Raw genomic sequence first — 24,774 nt, 5'->3', positions numbered from 1 at the left:
ACAAAATGTTTTAAAAATATTTCTTGTTTTAAAGTTGTACTACCTCAGTACCTAGACTTGGTAATCTTAAAGATATTATATAATTTTTGACTAGATGTTTTGGCACAATATAAACCTGTATATACAAACCAATTAGTGAATGATTATGTTGTCAAATATAAACTACTGTTTGCTGTAGATTAAATTAAAAGACTTTGGTAATGGGAAAAGAATGATTTTATTAAGATTTACCACTTAGATACAACATAACCATTGTTTTAGTTCAAGATATTGGTTTTATTTTTCACTGAAGTGATGTAGCAGAAATAGATGCTTTTTCAAGTAACTATTAAAAGATCATCTACCTGCATCAGCATTAAATACATTGAGCTGCCAAAGTTAATTACTTGAGATTTCATTTTGACATTGCAGGCCTATTATGACAAAGAAGTGAAACAAAATCATAGGATTTCAGATGTTATAACAGAAACCAAGATGAATAATTTGTTTCTTTGAATACGAAAAAATAATTTATAGAAATGTATATCAATTAGTAAGTTGTTTAAAATAATTTATTTGTTATAATCTTACAAAAAAAAACCTTTTGCATTATGAGAAAGTGCATGCTCTGAAAATTTCCTTCCTACATCCTTGTAAAACAACAAATATTTTACTTTTATGTACACAGAGGTAAACTGGAATTCATACTTTTCATAAAAACACATTTTGATCTCTTACAAGAGCAGCAAAAAACTTTTCATCTCTGAGAAAGGCCAAAAACATTAATATACTTATTTGAAGTATGTAACACTTATACATATATACCTTTGGAAACAAACACATTTATGTTTATATATTAAATTGTAAAATTATATATTACTTTATAATAGATTTTTGAGCAAATAACATTTTGTCCCCTTAAATTAATTTAACACTTTTTTTTTTAACTTCATATGCTGATTATAGCTGTAATTCCACAGACATTCAAGTTATATATGCTTAAGAACATTAAAATTAAATTTATCAGTCCATAAATGAAAATTAATGTTCACTTTATGTGGTACTTACACCACTCATCTTTTATATTAAACTGAACTGTGCTTTCTTCTATTCATCACACAGTAACAAAGTAGTTCACAAGTATTTTATTTTACTGGTAAGATGGTTATCCATGTTGGTTATTCATTAGGCTACAATATCTTGAGAAACACTGTGAATGTTCTCCTGTTGTACTATTTTCTGCTTGCTGGCATTGTGTCTTCCCTGTACTGATGGTAAATAAGGAACCAAATCTTCGGGAGCTGCAAAGCTTAATTCACGCATCTTTTCTTCAATCTCTGCATTAGAGACTTCCTCATCTTCCTCCTCCTATGAAGAAATATACATTTCTAAAATTGTTACAAAAATGCACTCAAGCAACATTTTAATCATTTTTTAATGAACTTCAGGTTGATGTAAATTTAAGCAGGAATAGCAAAAATTACATTTTATACTGAAGGCACAGTAGCAAAATCTGAGATGCTTTAAGTATCCAGATTTTTAACCAAACACTTAATAAACCCCACTGTTTCTATTCTTTCTGAGTTTTATAGAACATTTTCATTTACCATTTCCTTCTGTTTGAAAGACAATGATTGTGACTGAAAAGAATCATAGCATTCGTTGTAGCAATTTTTATCTTAACAACTTTTTTGTACATTTTACAATAAACACTCTCTTTTGCTGAGTGAAGCCTAAATACAATAATCAGGTATCTAATTTTTGTTTCTAGTTTACCAAAAATAGCTGTAAAGTAGAAAGTACTGGTAGGCTTACTTTTCAACCTTGCATAACTTCCTAGTGAGTTCTGTACCTGGTTTTCCCTCATACATTATTGTTTAAATTAAGATTGAAAACAATAAACAATTCAGTTTTTTAGCCGACTAGTTTTGGTAACACAGATACCAGCATCATTTTGCTTTTTTCCTCTTGATATAGTAAATAATACATCTAAAAATAAATTATAATGTTTAAATGTCTTTCAGTACACTTGGGCATTTCTTATTAACATATGAAGTTTTTAAAGCTAATGAAATATATCAAGCTTTCCTGTAGTAAATAATACATAATAATTCTAACTGAACAAAAGGAAGTTAATATGTTTGACATTAAGCTGACTAATTTGCTTGTGACACGTCTGCATTGAACTAAATTACACTTTAGTGTCACATGACAAAAAACTCATGATTCCTATGGGTTAAGTTTGTTTTCTACTTATTATCATTTCAATTTATTGAACTTATATTTTTGTACTTATATGATCAAAGGTAGGCAGCCATGATTAAGTTCCAAAGCTGAATCATTTTGCTACTTCAATTAAGCTTGTTGGCCTAGCTGAATAAATAAATATATCTTAACATTTTAGGACTAAAATTTGATAAAGATTTATTGTTTTTAATAGTACTGTAACACTTCTCAAATTATTATTTGAGAAACTCCAATCTATCAAAAGTAACAACTTTAATGGGTAAAGAACTTAATTACTGAGACACTTAACTAAAACATTAATGCATTTATTTAACATAAAACAGCCCATAAGCATAACCTCACTCAGTCCATCCATCACATGTAATGTTCAGATTTTTCTTTTTTAATTGTATTTATTAATATCTCATTTATTTATTACTCTGAATAGTTCAAAACAACTGAAAGATGAGGCCATGTAATTTATATAGTTTCTTGTGCCCTTGTTCAAATAATTTGGTCACATCGATAATCAAACTGTTTCCAAAGGTAAAGTCCTAAGATTTCCATCTCTTGCGACAAATTGTAGATATACAATTAACAAGGCTAAAACATGAGATAACACAATATATATACATATTAGAATAGTAGAAGAAAAAAATATGGAGACTGATAATAATAAAAATTTCTCTCACAGTTACTACATTTTGAAACCAAATATAATTATATCCAGTGCTACAACATATGAAAATTGGATAAGATAAATTTTGTTAATATTTACTTAACTACAGATACTACATTGTACTACACTTCCAACAATGTATTGCTTTGTAATTAATACAATTGGGCATCCAACTGAAGTAATGACAGGTCTCTGTGGCCTACAGAATATTTTTCCTTTTATTTATATCATTTATTTTGAAATGAGGGGAAAAATATCAACAATCCTAACATTAACATCCCCCCATTCTACCACCCACCACTTTATAACTAAATACACCTTGTTCTGAGAATTACTACATATTACCTTGATAATACCCTTTGCCAGTAGAATTATAATTTCTAGACCAATACAAGTCTACAATAGTCACACAGAGATAAGTCTACTTAACACTTATCATCCACTACCACTATCTTAAGAGGTAGGGTTTAATTCATTAATCAAACAGTCTGAACAGACAGACAGGACTGATAAAGCAGACACAAGTATTAATACTAAGGTGTTAATTTGAAAAAAGATACTTATTTTCTGAGAGAGTACTATTTCTAAAATGAACTGATTAGGTACTTTCAAATGACAGTTAATGTGTAACTTTTTTTTTACCATTAATAGCATTATTTACTGTTTACAAAGAATGTTCAATTTCTTTAAAATTATATAAAACTATAGCCAAGTTTCAGTTGCCCATGAAAAAAACAACCTTGATCAGTAATTTAAATTATAATTTAACCATATTAATCTTTAATAATAATAGAAGAGTTGTGTTTATTTGTGACCACCGTAGCTCCAAGAGGAAAGAACTTGGAAACCTAAAATTATTCACATACACTAGGTGAACCTGGGTATTATTACTTATTCATATGAGTGCATGCATCTTTCCGTGAGGTAAGTAAGCAAAAAAGTCACACAGAAAATAATACACGTCTGCTATATTTCCAAGAGTAAAGAACCAAAAAACGTGAAAGTTTGCACACATACTAAGAGGACCCTGAGGGTGTGTACTTTGGTATTATTACTTGTGTGCATAAGTACATCTTTTTGTGAGGCAAGCCAGTGAATAAACTATATAGGAATGAATATGTAACCATCTTAGCACTAAAAGCAACAAACCTATAAATCTCAAATTTTGCACACATACTACATGGACCCTGAGGGTGTGCACCTGGGTATTATTACTTATCCATGTACATGCACGTCTTTTTAACGAGAAAAGTTAGCAAATAAAAACCACATAGAAAAGTTCTTTATATTACACATAGAAATCATACAGACAAACATGCATATGTGTGCATGTGCACATGTCTGTGGGACTGCCATATCTTCAAAAGTAAAGAATGTTGAAACCTGAAATTTGCACCTTATACTAAGTGGACTATGAGGGTGTGCACTTGTGTATTATTATTTATCCCCCTGCATGCTTCCATCGTTCTGCAAGGTAAGCATACAAAACAACACCAACAAAAACAAACAGAAAGGAATATGTAACCACCATAGCTGCAGGAGGGACGAACCTAGACAATTGACATTTTGCACATGTACTAAATGGATCCTGAGAAGCATTTACATATGGGTGTTATTACTTCTCCGTGCATGCGTGTGTGTGTATATATATATATACATATTTTTACCAGTAAAGAAATGGTTCCTTATACTTGGTAACAATGCATTCCAACAATGAATTTTATACCATTTACCATAGCAACAAAACTGTAATCTAATATTATTGTTAGATAAAGTACTGGAAGTATAAAATGAAATATAAAACTACAAAATTAAAAAAAAATGTATTAATTTCTTAACTTAGAGTCTTCATTGATTAAATTCAGAAAAAGTTTAAATTGAATATATATTTTTACTTGCATGACAAATTTTATGCAATTGGTTCTGAGCTAGGTTACCTCACACTGTCTTTACCATGCTAAAATAGGTTCAGAATACACATAGTAACATAGTCATCTGTAATATATCATCCTAATGACTTGAACAAAGATGGGTACTTTTACTAGTGATACAATAAACTTCAGTTGACAGTTTTTGTTACATTGTTTATAAGGATGTGGTTATTAAGATCTTTATAAAAATGTTCTAGGTAATTTTAGAAGCTTGAATAAATTTGCAACTGACTTAATAAAAAACAAATCACAGGTCATGCTAGATGGAAACATTATGCACAGAGAAACAAGTTAGTTTTACAACTGATAAAGTAAGTTTTACATAAATATAAAAACACAGGTCTAAATGCAGAATGTTTGAAATGGGGAGTCTAATTTGTGAGATCAAAAGCCAATACATATTGTACAATGCATAATAAGCATGTAGAAACCATAAGCTACGATATTAAATCTAGAAGTAATTTTGCCTGAAATACAGTTTAACCAATTCCATGGTTGTTCCATAAAATTCACAAACATCCAAAAGTAGCTGTGGAATAACTACATGCAAATAATATTTTTAGATCACAAAAGTAGGGGATTCAAACGAATCCCCATTGCTTACATGTATAAAACGATCAATGTCATTTTATAATCCTACCTCTCTCTCCTGAGACACAAGAGTGGGAACAATAAGAAAATAGATGAAATTACTATCAGATTAACTTTCATAACACAACTCAATATTGAAGAGTATTTATAATATTTCTGAGGATAGCACCACTATAAACCTGAATATGCCATTAACAATTTAAACTTTAATGTAGAATTAGTACATCTGCTAATTTTGGAAGAGCCATTAAACTTATATTTTGATAAAGTTCCATTTATATTCTTTTTGTTTCATTCTTAAAAATATTTTCTGCATTGCTACTGGGGAGCTTCATAACAAGACCTAATAGAAAACAACCAGACAATTGTTTTTCTTTCTCAGTATTCATAAATGGTTAACGATAGAGCATGGGTCTGTCATAGTAATTTATGTGAATATGCACACAGTTGCATGATTTCCATACTACAATTATCACATCATTGGCTTGAAGCAAGAGGCCTATTAAGGCTTTCTAATCACATTTCCTGAAGTCCTGGGTTGATCCAATAAGATTTTGGGTAGCCAGGATTCCATTAAATTTGGTCCCCTATATATGTGTACTATGCCTGAAACTACTTTTTTTCCAATATGTTATTTAAATACTGGGGTTTCATGATAATACAGTTCAGTAGTGTCTTCCAACCACTAGTAATTGAACCAGTCAAAAGGAAGATTATGTGAATCCACAAGATGACTGAAAGAAAAGTAAATGTCTGTGTATGTGTGCATTTTCCCAGTGTATGACAGAATAAAAAAACTTTCATTGGAATAATAAATGGCCCTCAGCTGTTCATGTACAAACTTTATTTTTATCTAGTAAAGTACCTGGATCTACTTGCCATCTATCTTAAATACTTATATTGTGACTACTGAAAATAAACTATCACAACCAACTGCTCACAATAATAGGTTTATTAAGAGCAATAACCACCATTTACCAGGCAAACATTCATTAGTACAATACCAATGACAAATAATTAAATATCATAAGAGCAAAAACAATACTTTTTGATTAAAAGAAAATAACACTCAAATATTTTTGTTCATGCATGTTTTTTATTATTATTATAAAAATGTTTGACAATATTTTGGAGTACTACAAATTACACCTTAGTAAAGAGAACGATCAGTTTTGAGTTGAAGCTTACCACAATTTCCTCAGCATCAATGTCATCAATTGGTAAATCAATAGCTGTGTCCGAACTATCCTGTACTTCCTTCGCTCCTTCTGTCATGTGACTTCGCAGTTTGGCTTTATAGACTCCACCCAGGTCTGTTGAAATATACAGACTACTGAATGTGAGCTTTAAATGATAAAATATCGTAAGCATGTTTTCAAAATACTGAACATTACTTTCAGATGCTGTAGCAGATCCAATTGAAACATAAAAATATTATCAATCATGTATAAAAAAGTTCATATTTGGAATAAATATAAAAACAGATGCAAGTTCCCAGAATATGTGATCATGGACTCTTCACTATTCATCAAAACACTCGAGTGAAAAAACAAACAAAACAACTTGTTTGCATTGTTCACACTGTATTATTTTACTTACTTGCTGTAAAATTAAATTCAGGTAAGCTCCTTGTTCCTCATCACATTCTGTTCAGTATAACTCAGGGATGATTCTTAGGTTCAATATGATATGTTATAAGTATTAGTGTCCATAAATATGCAATAACCAAGTTGTGTTCTTGTAGGAATGGCATGTTAAATCAGAATCTTCCTGTAATTGTCAGCAATCAAAATGCTATCAGTTTTGTGTGTATCACTTTCAACAATAGCTATGAATCAGTCTCAAGTACATACTTTGCATTCATTACTGATGTATGTTGCCTATGATACCCTCCTCCTCTCTGCATCAAACAATCTGATGCTAAATGTAGAAAAAGCAATCCAAACTTGGATTGGTCTACAAAAAGAATATCTCCAGCTGTGTTTATTTCATTTTTCGTAGTCTGATGCTACTGTCAATCTTTCATTTGGTTACATCTAATGGCACATTATGATTATCTGTTCATCTAAAAGGCTTTCTACCAGTTTGATACTCTGATGCAGTTTATTTTTATTAAATAAAGGAATGGCACTTCCATACTATCTGCCTTTTGTACCCTTCTCAATAATCATTCATGAAATTGTATATTCTTGAAAAAAAAGTGATTGGTGAAAAGTACTTCAGTTAAGTATTTAAACAAAAACAGTGTGTAAAAACTGATGAAACATATCATTAGACTAAGAAAAAATAACTTTACGATAGAAATATAGTCCGTGTAAGTGGTATGCCATATGTTATAATCACAAGAGCAAAAAAATCTACATAGTATCTCAACTAATTATTTTTAATCTATATTTTAGTTTCAAGTGGTTCAATTATACTTACTTCCTGTGTTTGTAAAAATTCATAGTTTCAGTACTTCTTCATACTGTGAACTTTTATAAATTACAAAAGAAATTTTGAAAGACATAAAAATTTCTTTTAATAAATAACATTATAAAGTGAAAATACAAAGACTACAGTTGCAATACAACTTACCTAAATTAAATTAATTTCAAAGCAAAAAACTAAAAATGATAACAGTCATTACCCAGTATCATAAAACACTCTTATTATGTAAAATACCAAGGATAAACATTTAAAAATTAATCAGAATTTGTTTAAAAAATAGAAGTTTTTATACAGACTAACCCTGATCAAGGTCAACTTCCCTAATGCATTCATCTGACTTGCTACTGCTGCTCATTGCATGAAAGAGATCTTCTGCAGCAGATGAAGCTAGGGCTGGCTTAATTTTCTCTTTATTAGTGACTGCAGTCAACTTTGTAGGATCACTTTTGGATTTTTCCCTTGCATGTTTTCCCACGTTTCCTCCTTTCAAGAGAGGACAACATTGTGATCTAAAATGTAAAAATGTGTAAAAAGATCATGACATCAAGTAAACACTATTTTTTTACATCTTTAACCCTTAAACAGTGGAAATGTTATAGGTAGCAGCATCAACTGATGATGGCCACCACTTAAGGGTTAATAGTCATTATAATGTTGCAAATTTTTAATGGACAATAAAGAAACTCACTTCTGAATGGACACAATTACAAAATGACAGTTTGGAAAAACAATCAACTGTGGTTAATGAAATGGAGCAATTTATTTCCATGTACAATAGTAAATAAAATAGTTTCAAATAAAACGTTTAAAATTTTATTTCAGTACAGATTAGCACAAGTTCCACACTATCAAAGCTCACTTTTATTCAGTACAATACTTTACAAGTTTACTGTTAATGTTTAATTACTGAAGCTACATGTCCGACTGATTATACAAGCAACCAACAACGTAAACAGTGTTTTTTGTGTTAATCTTAATTTCTAAAGAATTTTCTCAGGTGAACATTTCTAGTCATGTGGCATCCTTGAGGGTTGAAAATACATAAATGAATGGGTGTATAGGTCATTCTTATCTGATTATGTCAACAGCTTAGGCATTATCTCAGCTTATGAAGGATCTGACCATTTTTGACAGGTATATAGAAACACTACAATAATTAACATCAACAGGTTTTTGTTGTTTTAACACAATTAAAGTTTATAATATTTTTGACAGGTTCATGGTTTATAATGACCTCATTCACCAGCACCTGATGCTTAGTATTTAATACTCAGTGAACTAAAACAAAGTGCAAGAAACTGCAGTGGATCATTGCAAGACATTTCAATAATTTCTCAACTGTCTCTTTAACAATAACCATCTTGTGTCTGAAATGGCTCAAGGCAGAAAACCTGATTATGAAAATGTAGTTTAAAAATGTTAAAATTCTTATTTTTCATTAGTAGAAATTAGAATTACCAACACTTTTAGAAAAAGCACTACTAAATAAATGTTAAAGAAAAACAATCTTATCCAAAAGTAAGCTTCCTACAACCTTAAAACTAAAATGCTAAAACATATTGTACAAAAAAGGGAAATTAACAAAAAGCATATAAACTAAAAGAAACTTAAATTAACGACATCACCACTGGAAATAACAGTAACAAACTAAGGAAAAAAGACAAATTTTCCAAAGAGAACACTTTGTACAATTTTCAAAGTAAAATGAAATGTTCTGAATGGGATTCAATTTGACTGAATAACAACATATACACTGAAAGTGCAAAAAAATCACAAAAAAAAACAGTTATAGTTGGCATTTCCCTGGCAGTTTCAAGTACGAAAAAAAAAGAAAAAAGGGAATCCTCAATAGCCACAGCACTTGAGGTTTTTTAGGCAGGATTAGGATACATTAATACACAAGATCTTTCTTCCTTTTTTTTTTAAGCTAGATTTCTGTGAGCCAGCAATACCAAACCTGAGCCATGCATTTACCAGATTCAAATTTTATTACTTGTCATGATCTCTACCAGTTTACCCTTAAAATGAAATTCTTTTAGGCAGGATTAGAATAAATGAATCTATGAGACTTTGGGTGTAGTCAAATACATCAATCAAAAGGGTTTGGCCTCCTGACCCTTTTGATTAATTAAGTTTCAAATCAGTCAAGAGAAGATGGAGCCACTACACCACAACTAAAAATGTGAACAATTCTATTGGGGTTGGATGGATTATTTCTATTCTGTGAATAGAAATGACAAAGAAAGCAGTGTAGAATTTTACAAAGGCACAGTATTGGAATTTTAGTTGATAAGAGTAGCTTGTGATGATTTATATACACTGGCAAATCTTACAGACTTTAATTAATTGCATCCTGGTGATGAATTATTTTACAAAGTGCCCAAAGATAAATCTTACACAAATTAAGAAATTTATAACAATAAGTTCAAAGCTGGTGAACAATCTTATAATGAAACATGCAGTGCCCACAGAACTATATTCTAAAGACTGATGCTTAACTACTGAGAGGCTAAAATCCTTGCACTATTTTAGGCATATTTTCTGAGATATAGGAAGGTATGATAATACCACCAGGTTAAACCAAAGGCTGTATAAAGCTGGAAAAATACAATAAAACACTGGTCGGAAGACACAGGGTCTGCACACACTAGTGTGTGGTAAGAGTAAGTTGCTGAGACAACATTTTAATGATAAACCATAAATATTAAATATAGTACTACAATAAATATTTCACAGAAGGCCTAGTTACTCTGCTGCTTAGTTGAAAGGGTGCTTTAAAATTCATGGAGAGGAATATTTGAACACCCACCTTGCAGATATAATGAATTCTGGTACAAATTTTCTGGGAATTATATCTGTTTGTATAAAATTATATTAATGCTATTTTAATGATAAAGGATGTCCTTACAGCAATAATTAGTATCATATTAATCATGTTCACTTGAAATCTTATACAAAATTTAGATACTTTGAAGTTCATTTGAAGTTATTACAGAATGTTTCTCTTTTTCTACAAAAAAAATACAATCATTTCTCTGTTCTTTTCAATAGACTTCAAATGTTTATAACCAATAAACACATGTGAAATAGCTGTGGTTTTCCAAGTCATGCCAAAGGTTGTTGTAACTCCACATGTAAGAAATAGCTGATTGTGGTTACTGGATATTTAAAGCTAAATGTTGGAAATATACTTCAAGCATTCTATCTCATAATTTATAAATTTGCAAATTTTTTTAATATTTGGTGAAAAATAGTTGAGATTTATTAACCCCCATCAAAACTTCACTGACACAGATTTGATAATTGTTATTAACAAGTTTTATTTATCAAGTGTTTTTCAATATATCTTATAATCTTAGCAAGTGGATATTTTCAACAGTGTTATTTTCATGTACTTAAGACTTCGCAGTGTATACTGAGAGGTATTTAAACATTTTTACAATAAAAGTAGAAAAAGCAACCTTTACTCTCAAGACCAACTGTATAAGTCCTGATGAAACTGCAGTGGCAAAATGTTGGCTGAAATGCGATGATATTCTCCACACACAAAATACTTCTGACTACAAATCTGGATATGGATAAATAGACAAAAGAAATATCATTTACCCTATAATCACAAAGCTACAGAAAAGAACATGGACAATCACATATTAGTCATACTTACACTGGAGGTAACTTTGCTGATAAGTTGGGGACTCTTTTGCTACCCCATATTTAAGTTTTCTAAATGTCTCACAACTTCCAACTGCTACATACTTTCTACCATTAACCAAATCCTCTGGGCCTTTGATTTGAAATCCATCAATTGTATGAAGTCTGAAAAACACAAAATAAAAGTTTATGTATTAAATCTCTCAGAGTCATACATTAAATAATTCACTTTGTTTTAACATGGCAAAATCAGTAAAGACTTTAATGTTTTAGACAATAAATGAAACTCCAAAATGACAATAAATGAAATTCCTGATGATTCAAATAAATACAAGTTTTTAACAAGAAATCAACATAATAATTCTTAAAGTTCTGCAAAATGGCAATTTATTTAAAATCCTTGAATAATATATATTAAAAAACATTAAAAAAAACAACTCACTACAAACTACCCTGAAAATATGCAAGTTTTGTATTGACCTCTAATTTTAGTAGTTTTGTTTCTAAAAACTGCACAACCTAAAATTTTGAACCAGATAACAAAAAAATTAAAAAATTTCTTAATTTGGGAAAATATTTATATTATACACTTATAGGAGCATTATGAATTATTGTAAGAAATCAGTGTACAAACTAGGTCATAGTGAATAATAATAAAAATGGAAGTATAACAAAATAAAAATACAAGTAGTTTTAAACTACAGTTCAAGACCTTACAAGCAAGACAACAGTAAAAACATAGTGATACCATTACATTATAATTCCATGCAAACACAGTTAGATTAATTCATGCAGGAAAGAAGACTACAGGAAATGCCATAACCTGTAACAAAACATGTCATTTGTTGATATCTTTACCTTAAAACCTGGTCAGTTGATTCACCACTGGCAAGCACAAAGGAAAAAAAAACAACAAAACACACAATAAAATATCAAATTGTGGACAATTTTCACTAACTATTCTACTGTAATTACAGTTTTGGATGTATTAAAACTTGACTCAACATGCACGATACCAACAATTATTGAAAAATATCTTTATTAACTTTTACAATATTATACATACATATAATGCATAATATATGAAATTCAGAAAATACTAATACCTCGTAACTTTAATCGCCAATATTAAAAAAAAATATGCATGCTCAAATTGCTGGGGGTAGAGTGGTTGATAAAAGACCTGAAAAACTTAAGAATTGTCAATAAGGGGAATAAGTGTAGAGGACCCACTTACTATTTATCTGTGTGCATGTACAGGGTGTCCCAAAATAACGTTTACACTCTTTGACTGTGTATAGCTAATAAACCGTTTTTTTTGTTTCAGATTTGACTTGTGTCCAAGGATGGCGAATAATCAGCTTACAATCAAGCACAAAATATTCATTCTCAAAACTTTTGGAAAGTCGAAAACAAAGCTGAAGTGTAAAGACGTTTTACTACAAAGTTCCATATGGATGCGCCATCTCGCCCCAGCATTTCACGCATCATCGCCAAGATTGATGAACACGAAACTCTCCACCATATGAGAAAGGGTTGCTGCGGTCGAAAAAGATCATCAACAAGCCCAACAAGAGAGAGGTCATTGATAATGTTCTGAATTCTCCAAGAACATCAATGCACCAACTGTCTCGTGAAACAGGTATCCCTAAATCCAGCGTTCATCGCATTTTGAAGCGTTCCTAATTCAAAGTTTCATCCCATCGCTTGTTCACGCTCTGAATGAAGATGACCCTCATCGAAGGGTTGAGTTCTGTGAATGGTATCTTGCTAGATGTGCAGGCGATGATGAATTTCCACTCAAAATTGTTTGGAGTGACAAAGCAACGTTTAAGCTGAATGGCTCAATAAATTGACACAACTGCACCTACTGGGCAACAGAAAATCCACATGTTACAGAGGAACATCACATGAATTTTCCTGGAGTGACTGTGTGGTGTGGTCTGCCCGCTAGGGGACTCATAGGACCATTCTTTTTCCAAGACACCATAACAGGATTGAATTATCTCAACATGCTACATGAGTTTGCCATGCCACGCTTCCAAAAACAATTTGGAGAAGAAGAGTGTTTTTTCCAGCAGGATGGCACTCCTCCCCACTTCCATCACGACGTGAGAGCTTACCTGGATGCATCTATGCCAGACAGATGGATTGGACGAAGAGGAAGTGTAGAATTTCCTGCTAGATCACCAGATTTGACACCCATGGATTTCTTTTTGTGGGGGTTTCTGAAAGACAAAGTTTACAGCATAAAAAGGGCAACAGACGAATTGAGAGTTGCAATTGAAGAACAATGTGCTTTAATACCAGATGAGATGGTGTTTGATGTGTGCACTTCCATTTCTTCCCGTTATGAGATGTGTCTGGAGCAGAACGGATTTCAGTTTGAACACCTGAAGTGAAGCAAGCAAATTGTGACATTTTACAATTTCAACCAAGGAGAGTTTTCATTGGAAAGAATTTTATTTGTTATTTTTTCTCATGATTTCAGTATTAAATCTTTAAATAAATCCTTTGGCTATCATATGTATCTTGTTTCATTGTTAAAATCAATAAACAAGGCAAGTTATAATGATACAAAGAGTGTAAACGTTATTATGGGACACCCTGTATATGGGGTGAGGACATTTTTTTGTAATTATGCCACAGAATGTATGTAAGTATAATTTGTAAAAGTAATTGTGATAAAGTGGGTATATAACAAAAAGAAGAACAGTATACATAAATCAGAAGAGACAAGTCAATATTTTTTAAACAGAGGATACAGGCCACCATAAGTACCAGCAGGAATCTTTCCTTCTTTGAAAGGAACTTTAAATGTCTCCAAAATATAAATCAAATACAAAAACAAGTTCAGAATAATATAAAATAAATGTCAGCACACGATATGTAAACTTTGAACATAAAATTATCGGGGGCAAATAATGCAGTTTTAACTGAGACTTTATACAGTATGACAAGAGTATCAACAACCATAACAAAAGATATGTCACATGATAAAAAAGGCACTGTAAAATCACCTTGTCAGTTACTACTATCCTAAAATCAAATAGGGAGTATGCATCTCAGGCATTTACAAATGTTAATGCAAACATATCCTTGTGCCTCTATGTAAAAGATAGGTGTGTTTACACTGATGGCCAACAGTTCCAACAATTAAGGTGAAGACTAGCATAACAATGTGTTTAATTCTTTTCATTAGTTAACAGAAATTGCTTATTTTATGTTATTATCTTTCAATTTTTAGATGCATTAATAAAAGTGTTGTAACTGTATGGTGACTTTTGTCTCGCACTGTGTATATTAGACATATGTCAACAGGGTTACTAAAAGTGTTTTGTTTCAAGAGTAAATAAAACTAAAATTAAGAGTAACTAATATATTTTTTCTTGTTTTTAAAGTATGTACATCATGCTGTGTTGTAGCATACAGAAGGCATAATTCTTATCATTATTCATGGCATGCACACATTTCACCAATGTCACAACAATATAAATTTCAATATTAAGTGTGCCTTATATGATGTTATTTTATGTCTAGTAATTAACTGATGAGAACAAACTACTGTACAGTGGTACAAATGTTTAAAACAGATGGCCTTAGGCTCCCTTTTGGGTTATGACATACATTCATATTTCATTGTACTTTATTAATAAAAAAATGCATTGTGCACAGAAAATATACAGACATACCTTTTAAAGTTCAGAAGGTTGCATGCATCTGAACAGTGCAATATCTATCTCAAAGCCATGGGCACAAAACTGGAAAAAACATTGTTCATTTGAGACAGTATGGGATATGTTACAATTTCTTGTAGTTGCAAGTATTTTGGGAGATTAGTTTCCATTTCATAGTTAAACTTCAAATACTGTACTAGAGATTGGAGGTCACTGAATTAGTTATTATTTAATTAATTCAGTCGGATTATGTCCATGGCTTTAATTCTACTCTATCTGGTCTTTCATTTTAGTTAAATCAAATCATCCTAATATTTATGGACTACCATTAAAACTAGTTCTATGTTAATGCATGAACAAATCCTACCTTCTGAGAAAAAAAGATTGTGGCTGGACCTTTTCTCCAATTGTTTGTAACAGAAGGTTCCAGTTTTTTAGTTCCCTTTTAGTGAAGACAAATTTATGAGCTGGCGACAGGTGATCTCCATTCTTGAAGACACTGTTTAAATATTAAAAGAGCTGTATTTGACCAATTGAGGTTTGGTGAAATACAGGGAATTTATTTTAAATGTACAGCCATTTATGAGATGAAACAAACATGGCATGCAAGTTATTAACGATCAAGAACTAATGGCACAAAGTAGCATTTCACAACCTTTTTTGTAACAATGTTTCCTTCAGTAAACAATGAGCATTTCTACTCCTTCGAATAAATTTTTAATACAAGTGCTAGAAGTAGAGCCAAAGGAGATGTATTCAACAAATGGACCAGTTGCATTAGGGAGGGCATTTTCTTGTCACAAATACACCTACACAATGACTGTACCTGAAACAGGTTGAAAGAAAAAACCACTCTTTCTTATGGTTTAATTTTAAAAAATATAACTTTAAAACCCTCAAAACCTTTATGTCTACCCCCACCCCTGCCACCTATTTACTGCCACTCTGAACTTTTGAAATGCTAACTATATGCAGTACCATCCATATTTGGAAACACTGATGCAAGTATTATGTTCATAGCTTTTCATATCATAAACTCATAGGTTCACAGTATGCATAATATTAATATATCAGCAGAGCAGAGCAAAACATAAAAACAACTATGTTATAAAACTCAATACTGAAGTCTTTATAGAAATAAAATTTTCTGTTGAAAAGTCATGATTGTAAATCATGAAAAAAAAATCATGAGTGATTATTTTTCATTTAAAGTTTGTATGTGGTCTCTAAGATGACAAATAGTCACACTAAACATAATTTAATATAGCTTTAAGTTCTTTCACATGTAACACAATTATTATCCAAAGTTATAACCTTACTCAATAGTTGTTGATTTGGTGCAACTATTACTTTGTAATATACATTAATGAAACTTACAATATCGTAATAACTTCAAGTGCTGATTTGTAAACTTTAGAAGCTGCTTGGACTCTGCTGTGTACAACAGGTTTAATCTGTCAAAAAAATATTTACACAAAACTATAGCTGCAAAGTGCTGTTTACTAGTTCATTCACATGAGTAGTCCATACACCACTCTTCCAATATTTTATACAATTAAATAAATTAGAATTCTAGCTTATGCTGTAGGAGCATTCACAAACGATACATATAATAATCTCTGTAGAAGTAATTGACAGGTTTGTTTTTCAAACCAATTATGTAACAATTATGAATACAAAACCATAGTGAACAAAAGAGTTATGACAAATTAAGTATTACTGAATTATCAAGATTAAGCTTGGTGAGCTGCTTAGGTTTAAAAAGTTCATGACCTGCTAACAGAGAGTACGTATAGGAGAAGTATTCCTGTACTTTGAAGATATGTAAGGCTTAAACCCATGAAAATTGGTCAGGATAAAAAAAACAATCTTTTCCCAATGTGTTTCTGGAATAATATTGGATTTATGATGTACTTTAAGGAACAAAAGTTACATCTTAAGATACAACAGTAACACCATATGTAATCATAGAATAGATCTAGGAGGGTATGTAACTGATCAGTGTTACAACTGCATCACCATCAAAACACCCCAAAAGAGGGTTCACTCTGAAATATGAGTTTGGTTAAGATGAGGCTATTGATAGGGCATCAAAATCTCATTGAATCTAGTGGGATGATAGAACTGATATTTCATCAGAATTTCATTGTTCAGGTACTGCCTAATAGTTTCTAAAGAACTGAAAGAAACAAAAGAAAATCTACTGGAAAAAAAAAAAACAGATTAAACCAATGATACCATTAAATATTATCTGAGCTTACTTTTAAACTAGATCTAAACAATAGGAAATTACATAGATAATTCTGTCAGGATCCTCATTACCAACAAAATGGTGGAATTTTGAATATTTTCCAAGCTGAAGATCCAAATGAAGAAACACATCAGATCACATAAAAAAATAACTTAAACAACAGTTATGTTCCATCTGAACTACCACAACTGACTAACAGTCATTTTTATTTCTAAAGAAAAATCAAGTCAGAATAAATCAACAATACCACAACAAAAATATTCACTTTTACTAGTCTGAATAATTAAAGAAAAACCTTTTTTCCAAAAGATTAAATTTAATCATCCTAAGAACAATAAATAGAAGGTGGAAATTTCTACGTAGCTTATGAATATATCATTTTGTCCACAAAATTTAACAGCAAATAGGTCATCTGGTACAAAAATTATAAAACGCTGTGAGAGTCTGAATGATTCTACCATTAATAGAAAGCTTAATATAAAGTCCCACTACCATTCAATGTGTCAAAGTATTCCTACAATTTATTAATGTCCAACATGAGAACAGGTCATTTCAGACCAGTTGCATCCTCTTTAATAATAATAAAATAAAATAAACAGATAAAGTGTAAGAGGCTGTTGTTCTATAAAAAAAAACAACCAACAAAACACATCCATGTTGAGATATTAATCTATAACCAGAGATTTCACACAGAAGCCAGGTGAACTATCCAACTGAAGTCTGCAATTAAAAGCAATGTGAAATGTACAAAAAATTAAGGATATGTGAGCAGAAAACTTACCAGATCCACAGATAAAAGACCCAAGATATTGATCTGGATACAGAAAACAAATCCAAACTGATATGTGGCAAATGATGCAAAATATTTTCCCAAGAAAAGCAAGCCGAAACAAACTCCCAAGTCACAGGATGTTAATTAACAGGCCACAAGTAGATATCTAAGAGTATCCCTTATAACGGAAAACAGGATTTAAACACAGCAAAATAACGTGATGAGCAAATATAATATGGACCTGAAACCAATACCTTTTTTTTGAACCAGAAAATAAAACTGGGTCAGAAGAGTGTGCAAAAGGAAATAGTTTGTCAGCTATATCAACGTACATAGAGTAAATGTGGAAACATAACAATGAGAATAAATAAGATCTTTAAGGAAAAAGTTCTATGATGCTATGTAACTTGTTGCAGCAATGTACTGACCTAGATTACACAAAGTTTTTGCTATACATTTTACCCACAGTTTTTCATTAGCCTATTTCCCCCATAAAACACTGTTTTTATTAACATATTTATATGGAAATTAAAACTACAATTGAACTGTGTACTTCACTTCTTAGATTCAAATTATATTAAAAGTAAACTATTAAAGCATAACACTGGACATAAATATATAGTGCACAGTTAATTCTTATTCCAAATTGTTCAGTTTGATACACATGCATATAAACAATTGATTGCATACACTGATACTAATAAATACAAACACAATGTTAAATGTATCAATACATAAACATTTAAAGACATTAAAAACATTAAAAGTTGCCACTTTTACTTTGGTAAAAAATGTCTGAAACTTAATGACAATGCCTTTCTTTTGGTGTCAAATTCATACCCTGAAAACAGTTTTAGAATATAAAATAATATTAAATGAAGATTCAAAACTACTAATTAATAATGTTTTGGAACTGTTTACCTTTGAGTAGGTTTTATGTACTGGTTTTCTTAGTTTTCCTCCAATTTCTCCATATCTGCAATGAAAAGTTTATATTAGATATTAGCTTTTTAATACTCTAACCGTTTTTTAAGACAAACATTATAGACTTATATGAGGTACATAAAACTAAATTTTTAAATTCTGTGCCCTTTTTTTCTTATATTCCAGTTTTATTTTTTGTAGATATCTGTGTTTATATTGTACTTATTGCTTCAGATGTATTGGAGCAAAATTAAATCTTGGAATCATCCGAGAAACAAGATGGATTAGTATGAAACATCCCATGTGCTCAATATAAACAACTTCACAATATGATAATTCATTTAGAAAAGAAGTCATACTCCTATGGAGAACCACAAACAAATATACTGACTCATCTGACACACTTAATTCACACAAATACTCATCGTTCAAAACTTAAACTGATGCCTTTTGTATATGTAGGTAACACTATTCTATTATATGCTAATATTTAACAATTAGTAGCACTAAATACCTACATATAATGTATCTATGTTATGACCACACTGGTTTATAATGTGCATAAATATGGTTTTTTTTGTATTTTTTATCAGGTTCAGTCAGGCTTAACTACTTTCAAGAGCAAAGTTTTAAAAACTTTTCAAAAATGTGGCCTAATTTACACAAAGTCTCATGTGGTTACTCGTGTGTTAAAAGAAATATTTAAAAAGAGTATTTCAATTAATAAAACACTAGTGATAAAACAGTGCTCAAATTAAAAATCTCATTATTTTAGTACACTAAAATTTTACAATTACACATAATTAAAACTAATTTCCTAAAAAAATTATTTATGTTACACTACAAAAAATCTGTCTTCAAAACTTTTGTTTTACAATTAAAACACATTATAATTAGATTTTTTTCTTATAAAAATTGTTTAGACAGAATATTCATGATGAAACTTTGTAGAATGAACAACTGCCTGTTGTGGAGACACAAGCATAGGGGACAACATTTCGAACATTTTCCACCTTTTGTGTTCATGACTGACCTGAAGACTTTTGAAACAGGCAGTTTTTTTACTTTTTTCACATAATCCTATTATAAAACCAAACTATTATCTTAAAATGTTTAAGCTTTCTTTGTTATGTAAAGTTGTTTTATATTTTAATAATATAATAATTATAATAATTTTAATAGTTTTTTAGTTCCTAACTATATTATACTGTTTAATTCTTGTAGTTCTATCACTCATTACATTATGTTTTGTGTATTTTTTAAATTCCAAAACAATCCTGTAATTATCATTAGCCAACAAGATTATTTCTGGCTTGAAAAACACGTTTGCTTGAAATTATTACTATAGTTTTTAAAGGTGTTTTTTTTCCTCTATAAGTATAATTTATACATTTAAGGAGTAACATATCAAATGTAGTGTGGTTCCCTGATATAAATATTGGTTAGATTTTTTCTGTAGGTATATAAGTTTGAAGTACAGGTACATTCATATAGTTTACAACTGACATAAAATACTAGGGCTTCAGATGAACCACAAATATGCTTCAGCTATTAAGTTGTTAATTAATCAATTACCCAAAACATGGGTCAGGCTAAGTACTTGCCACTTGCAATAAACTTTTTATTCATCCTTGTGCCTATATGAGAGCAATAGTGATGAAATGAATACATCAGAGACTGATGTCACTTGCAAGTCAATTTTGAATACTTTACAGATGCATAAATATAAATGGTATATGATAAAGGTTAGGAGTGACAAACAATAACAGTCTTAGTGTGTACAGATCTGCTACTGTTTACTGAACACAAATAGAATCAAATGTAAAATTAAAGTAATTTTAGATACAATCAGACACAATACTGTACAATTCTGACAACCACAACTTTATACTATATTTCATGTATACCATTACTTAAGTAAATATGATCACCAGAGAAAGCTGACCAGGTTTCACCAAAGGTAAAAATGTTTTAATTTTTAAAATATTGTAGAAGGTTTTATAAAACTTTCACTGATTATAAGTTCAAAACATACATTACCCCTATATTTATTTACCTACCCTGGTTCAAACTTTTTGAAACGTTCACTGCCTGCGGCCACGTACTTATGTTTATTTTTCAAATCTTTGAGTTCTTCTACTTTTGTTCCATGGACAGGAGTATAGATGTTTCTTACTGCCCCAAAGCTTGGTTGAAGTTTTTCTGTCAAGTAATTTAATAAAGATTCGTAATTTCTGAAATTTTTATTATTTATCACACATTTCAAACCTGGAAAAAATTCATCCCCGTTTACGTAAACGTGAACCCGCTTCGCTTCTGGAACGTTTGATTTAACCACACTTACACCAGTTTCACTGGTAATCTTTGAACTGTCGGCATCTAATTTTAATGACGCCATCCTAACGATGGGTTTGTACTATAATATCCATGGCAAAGCAGGAAAATAAGAAGCTTTTCATAAATATCATAAGGTACTTTCATTGAAGACAAACATAAGGTTTAATAATAATTTAAATAAGGATAAGAAAGATGGATTTAACTTAACCCTAAACCCTCCCCGAAATATTGACAATGGTATGTTTAACGTCATACAAAAACTCAGTACGTTGCCTAGGGAACGCAATATTGTGTTCAAAGTGCGAATAACATCGGATTTTTCAGTACGTATAGTGGTGATTGGTAAACGACATGTGATTACACATTTCTATCTGCTGTTCACGACGAGCGATATGTCACTTATTTTTTTAATATATGCAATATTTTCAACAGATAGTGTATTTTATGGAATCAGTAATCGATTTTGATGTGACCATGATAAAACAAAGAGATATTCAACTCAACTACTGTCAGCACCTCGTCACCCCAAACATGTTCGCCCTCTCAGCCGTGGGGGCGTAATTATGTGTCGATCAATCCCACTAATTGTTAGTAAAAGAATAGTCCAAGGGCTGGCGGAGATTGATGATGACTAGCTGCTTTCCCTCTACAGTTCCATACAAAATTAGGGACGGCTAGTGCAGATAGATGGCCCTCACGTAGCTTTGCGCGAAATTAAAAAATAAACAATAAAATAATAATACTCTCAGTAAAACAGCAATAACTATTTACTCTTTATACCGTTATGTTTACTTTCGTTTTGTTTGTTTAATTGAGCTTATGCACAAAGCTATATAATGGGCTATCTGTGCTCTGCCCACCACAGGTATGGAAACCCGGTTTGTTTGTTTTGGAATTTCGCACAAAGCTACTCGAGGGCTATCTGTGCTATCCGTCCCTAATTTAGTAGTATAAGACTAGAGGGAAGGCAGCTAGTCATCACCACCCACCGCCAACTCTTGGGCTACTCTTTTTACCAACGAATAGTGGGATTGACATTATAACGCCCCCACGGCTGGGAGGGTGAGCATGTTTGGCGCGACTCGGGCGCGAACCCGCGACCCTCAGATTACGAAGTGCACGCCTTACGCGCTTGGCCATGATACCCGGTTTGTAGCGTTATAAGCCCCCAGACATGCCGCTGTGACACTGGGAGGCGTTCACTTCCGTCCTAAAAACGTTAATTTCGTACAATGTAAAATAAAACTATCTAAAAGTAATATTAAAATAATGGTAATAATTTACTGACTTTCGGTAAAACAAACACCATACTAACTGGGTTTATTTGTTTTTTTAACGCAAAATTATACAATCACGAATTTTTGCGTTTTAAAACCTTTTGATTAGTGCTGAACCAGCGAAGGTGGGTCACAGATTCCGTGGGCTGCTCGCAGTTCATTTAAAAAAGTTGATTTTGTTAACATTATTTGAATTAGGTTTTATCAGTGCCTATTTTCCAGCCAACGACTTACAGCGCGGTTTATAGTGACGAGCAATAAACGTGTAATCACATATTTCTATCAAATTATTTTGTGTGTGTGAAGTAGCTTCCATTCAATAGGTCTATAGGTCCGTGGACGTAGTCAGCACTTCACAGTGGGGAGAGGGGTCTTTTTTCTAAACTAATATGGATCTCATACAGGAATAATTTAAGTTATTTACATGAAAGTGAAGTGTTTATTTAATTTTAAAAAAATCAGAAGATAGTGAACCTTTTACACTTTTTAGAAGATTAGAGTAGTCGTTTGACCTCCACCCCTAGTCAACAGCTACGTCCCTGATACATATACTTTACTCATATTGGTTTATTACCATAATAAACCATGTAATAAACATTTAACTCTAAATGAAAAAAAAACACAATGTTTTTAGTTTCATTTATAAGATGTACGAGTACTACTGTGGCATGTTTGTTTGAAGTTAAGCATAAGATAACACAATGGGCTACCTTTGTTCTGTCCACCACAGGCATCAAAACAAGAATTGTAGTGTTGTAACTTCGCAGACATACCGATGTGCCACTGGAAGGCATTGTGGTGTATAAGCATACTATATTTTCTCTTATTTTATTAATATAAGAAATATTTACGCTTGTTATTTGGGCAGATACGTGTAGTTTCCAAGTAACAAGTTGGTCAAGAATGTCATTAAATTCATTTTACTCTAGATACCTATTGTTATCTGTAATTCACTTAGAGTAGTACCATTAGAAAGACACCTGCAAGGTCATTCAGGATGTTTGAAATTAAACATGCACCTCTTAAGGTAATGACCGCTCTCATATTTTATTGGAAAAGGCCAGACAGGTGTCACTAGTTGTTTTAGATGTCTGATACTAACGATTTAAGTGCTAATATGAGATTTATTTAGGTCTCACGCATTTAGTCAAATTGATTTATCTTATTTGAACGTGTATAATATAAACTGTTATTAACGTAAGTAATCTAAGGTTGTGGGATACTACATTAGGGCTTCTGTCTGATTTGAAAGTATTTGTCTCGTGCAGATGTTCTTTCCCGAGCTGCAACAGCTAGAGAAATTTTATATAGCAAACACAGAGGATGCTTAGTTTTAGGTAAATAAAGCCCCAGCAATACGTTGCTGTGATTTATATGAATAACGATTTTGTTTTATTCATTCACTCGTGCTTGCTTCATTCTCTTGTTTTTCATGCTAGAAATTATTCTCTGCTTAATATTTCCAGAGTCTTTTGTGTATTTTGGATTCTTACAACTCACTTTTGGACTGCAATGTATATTAATTTTGCAGTAGCTAATTAATGTAAGTTATTTGTCTAATCTAGTTCCTGTAATTAATTACATAATTTTTTTCTGTATGGAATACTGACCATAAAAGTGCAATAAAAATATCATCTTATACAACGTATACAATAAATATATTAACAGAAGACATACAAAATATATTTAAATTTATACTAAAGCATAATTAGTGCTTTTTATACAGTACACAACATAACAAATATAGTTATATCTCAAGTAAATAAATGGTGAATTATTTACTTTATTTACTTTTAGACACTTAGACTTTTACAATACTTCATATCAACTCTTGTGTTGGAAAAGCACGCACTAATAACATTTCTCTTTAGCCTAAAGGTCGTAACGCCATATTGGTAAAAAGTTCATCAGCATATCGAGACTCGGTTCTTTGACCTTCAAGTTAACCACGAGATTTAAGTGTATGAAACTTCATTCCACTACAAAACAGCTTGTATTTAGCAAATAAAACACTAGTTAACTTCTTCTATTTTCTTCTAACGTTCTTAA

The 24,774-nt window shown here is 31.2% G+C and overlaps 1 protein-coding gene across 7 annotated transcripts; it reads right to left on the bottom strand.

Annotated features, from left to right (window-relative positions):
- Positions 1-8,179: 8,179 nt before the first annotated feature.
- Positions 8,180-22,424, bottom strand: LOC143233950 (doublecortin domain-containing protein 2-like). 7 transcript variants are annotated; one of them, XR_013018441.1, is made up of 8 exons: positions 21,172-22,423; positions 19,109-19,163; positions 16,542-16,618; positions 15,532-15,663; positions 12,346-12,372; positions 11,501-11,652; positions 11,298-11,404; positions 8,190-8,345 (listed from the first exon to the last, which is right to left on the bottom strand). XR_013018441.1 is itself a non-coding variant. In XM_076470877.1 (7 exons), the coding sequence occupies exons 1-7, from the start codon at positions 21,507-21,509 to the stop codon at positions 8,323-8,325; spliced, it is 804 nt and encodes a 267-aa protein (XP_076326992.1). In that variant the 5' UTR covers positions 21,510-22,421; the 3' UTR covers positions 8,180-8,322. The 7 variants fall into 7 exon arrangements, 3 of the variants coding, with proteins under 3 accessions (XP_076326992.1, XP_076326994.1, XP_076326993.1); XR_013018443.1 differs by having other exon boundaries at positions 8,190-8,319; XR_013018442.1 differs by having other exon boundaries at positions 11,304-11,404.
- Positions 22,425-24,774: the final 2,350 nt, after the last annotated feature.

This window comes from Tachypleus tridentatus, chromosome 12 (genome assembly GCF_004210375.1).
Source record: "Tachypleus tridentatus isolate NWPU-2018 chromosome 12, ASM421037v1, whole genome shotgun sequence".
NCBI lineage: Eukaryota > Metazoa > Arthropoda > Merostomata > Xiphosura > Limulidae > Tachypleus > Tachypleus tridentatus.
The sequence above is the reverse complement of the archived record's forward strand: the minus strand, read 5'-3'. Positions and strand labels throughout refer to the sequence as shown.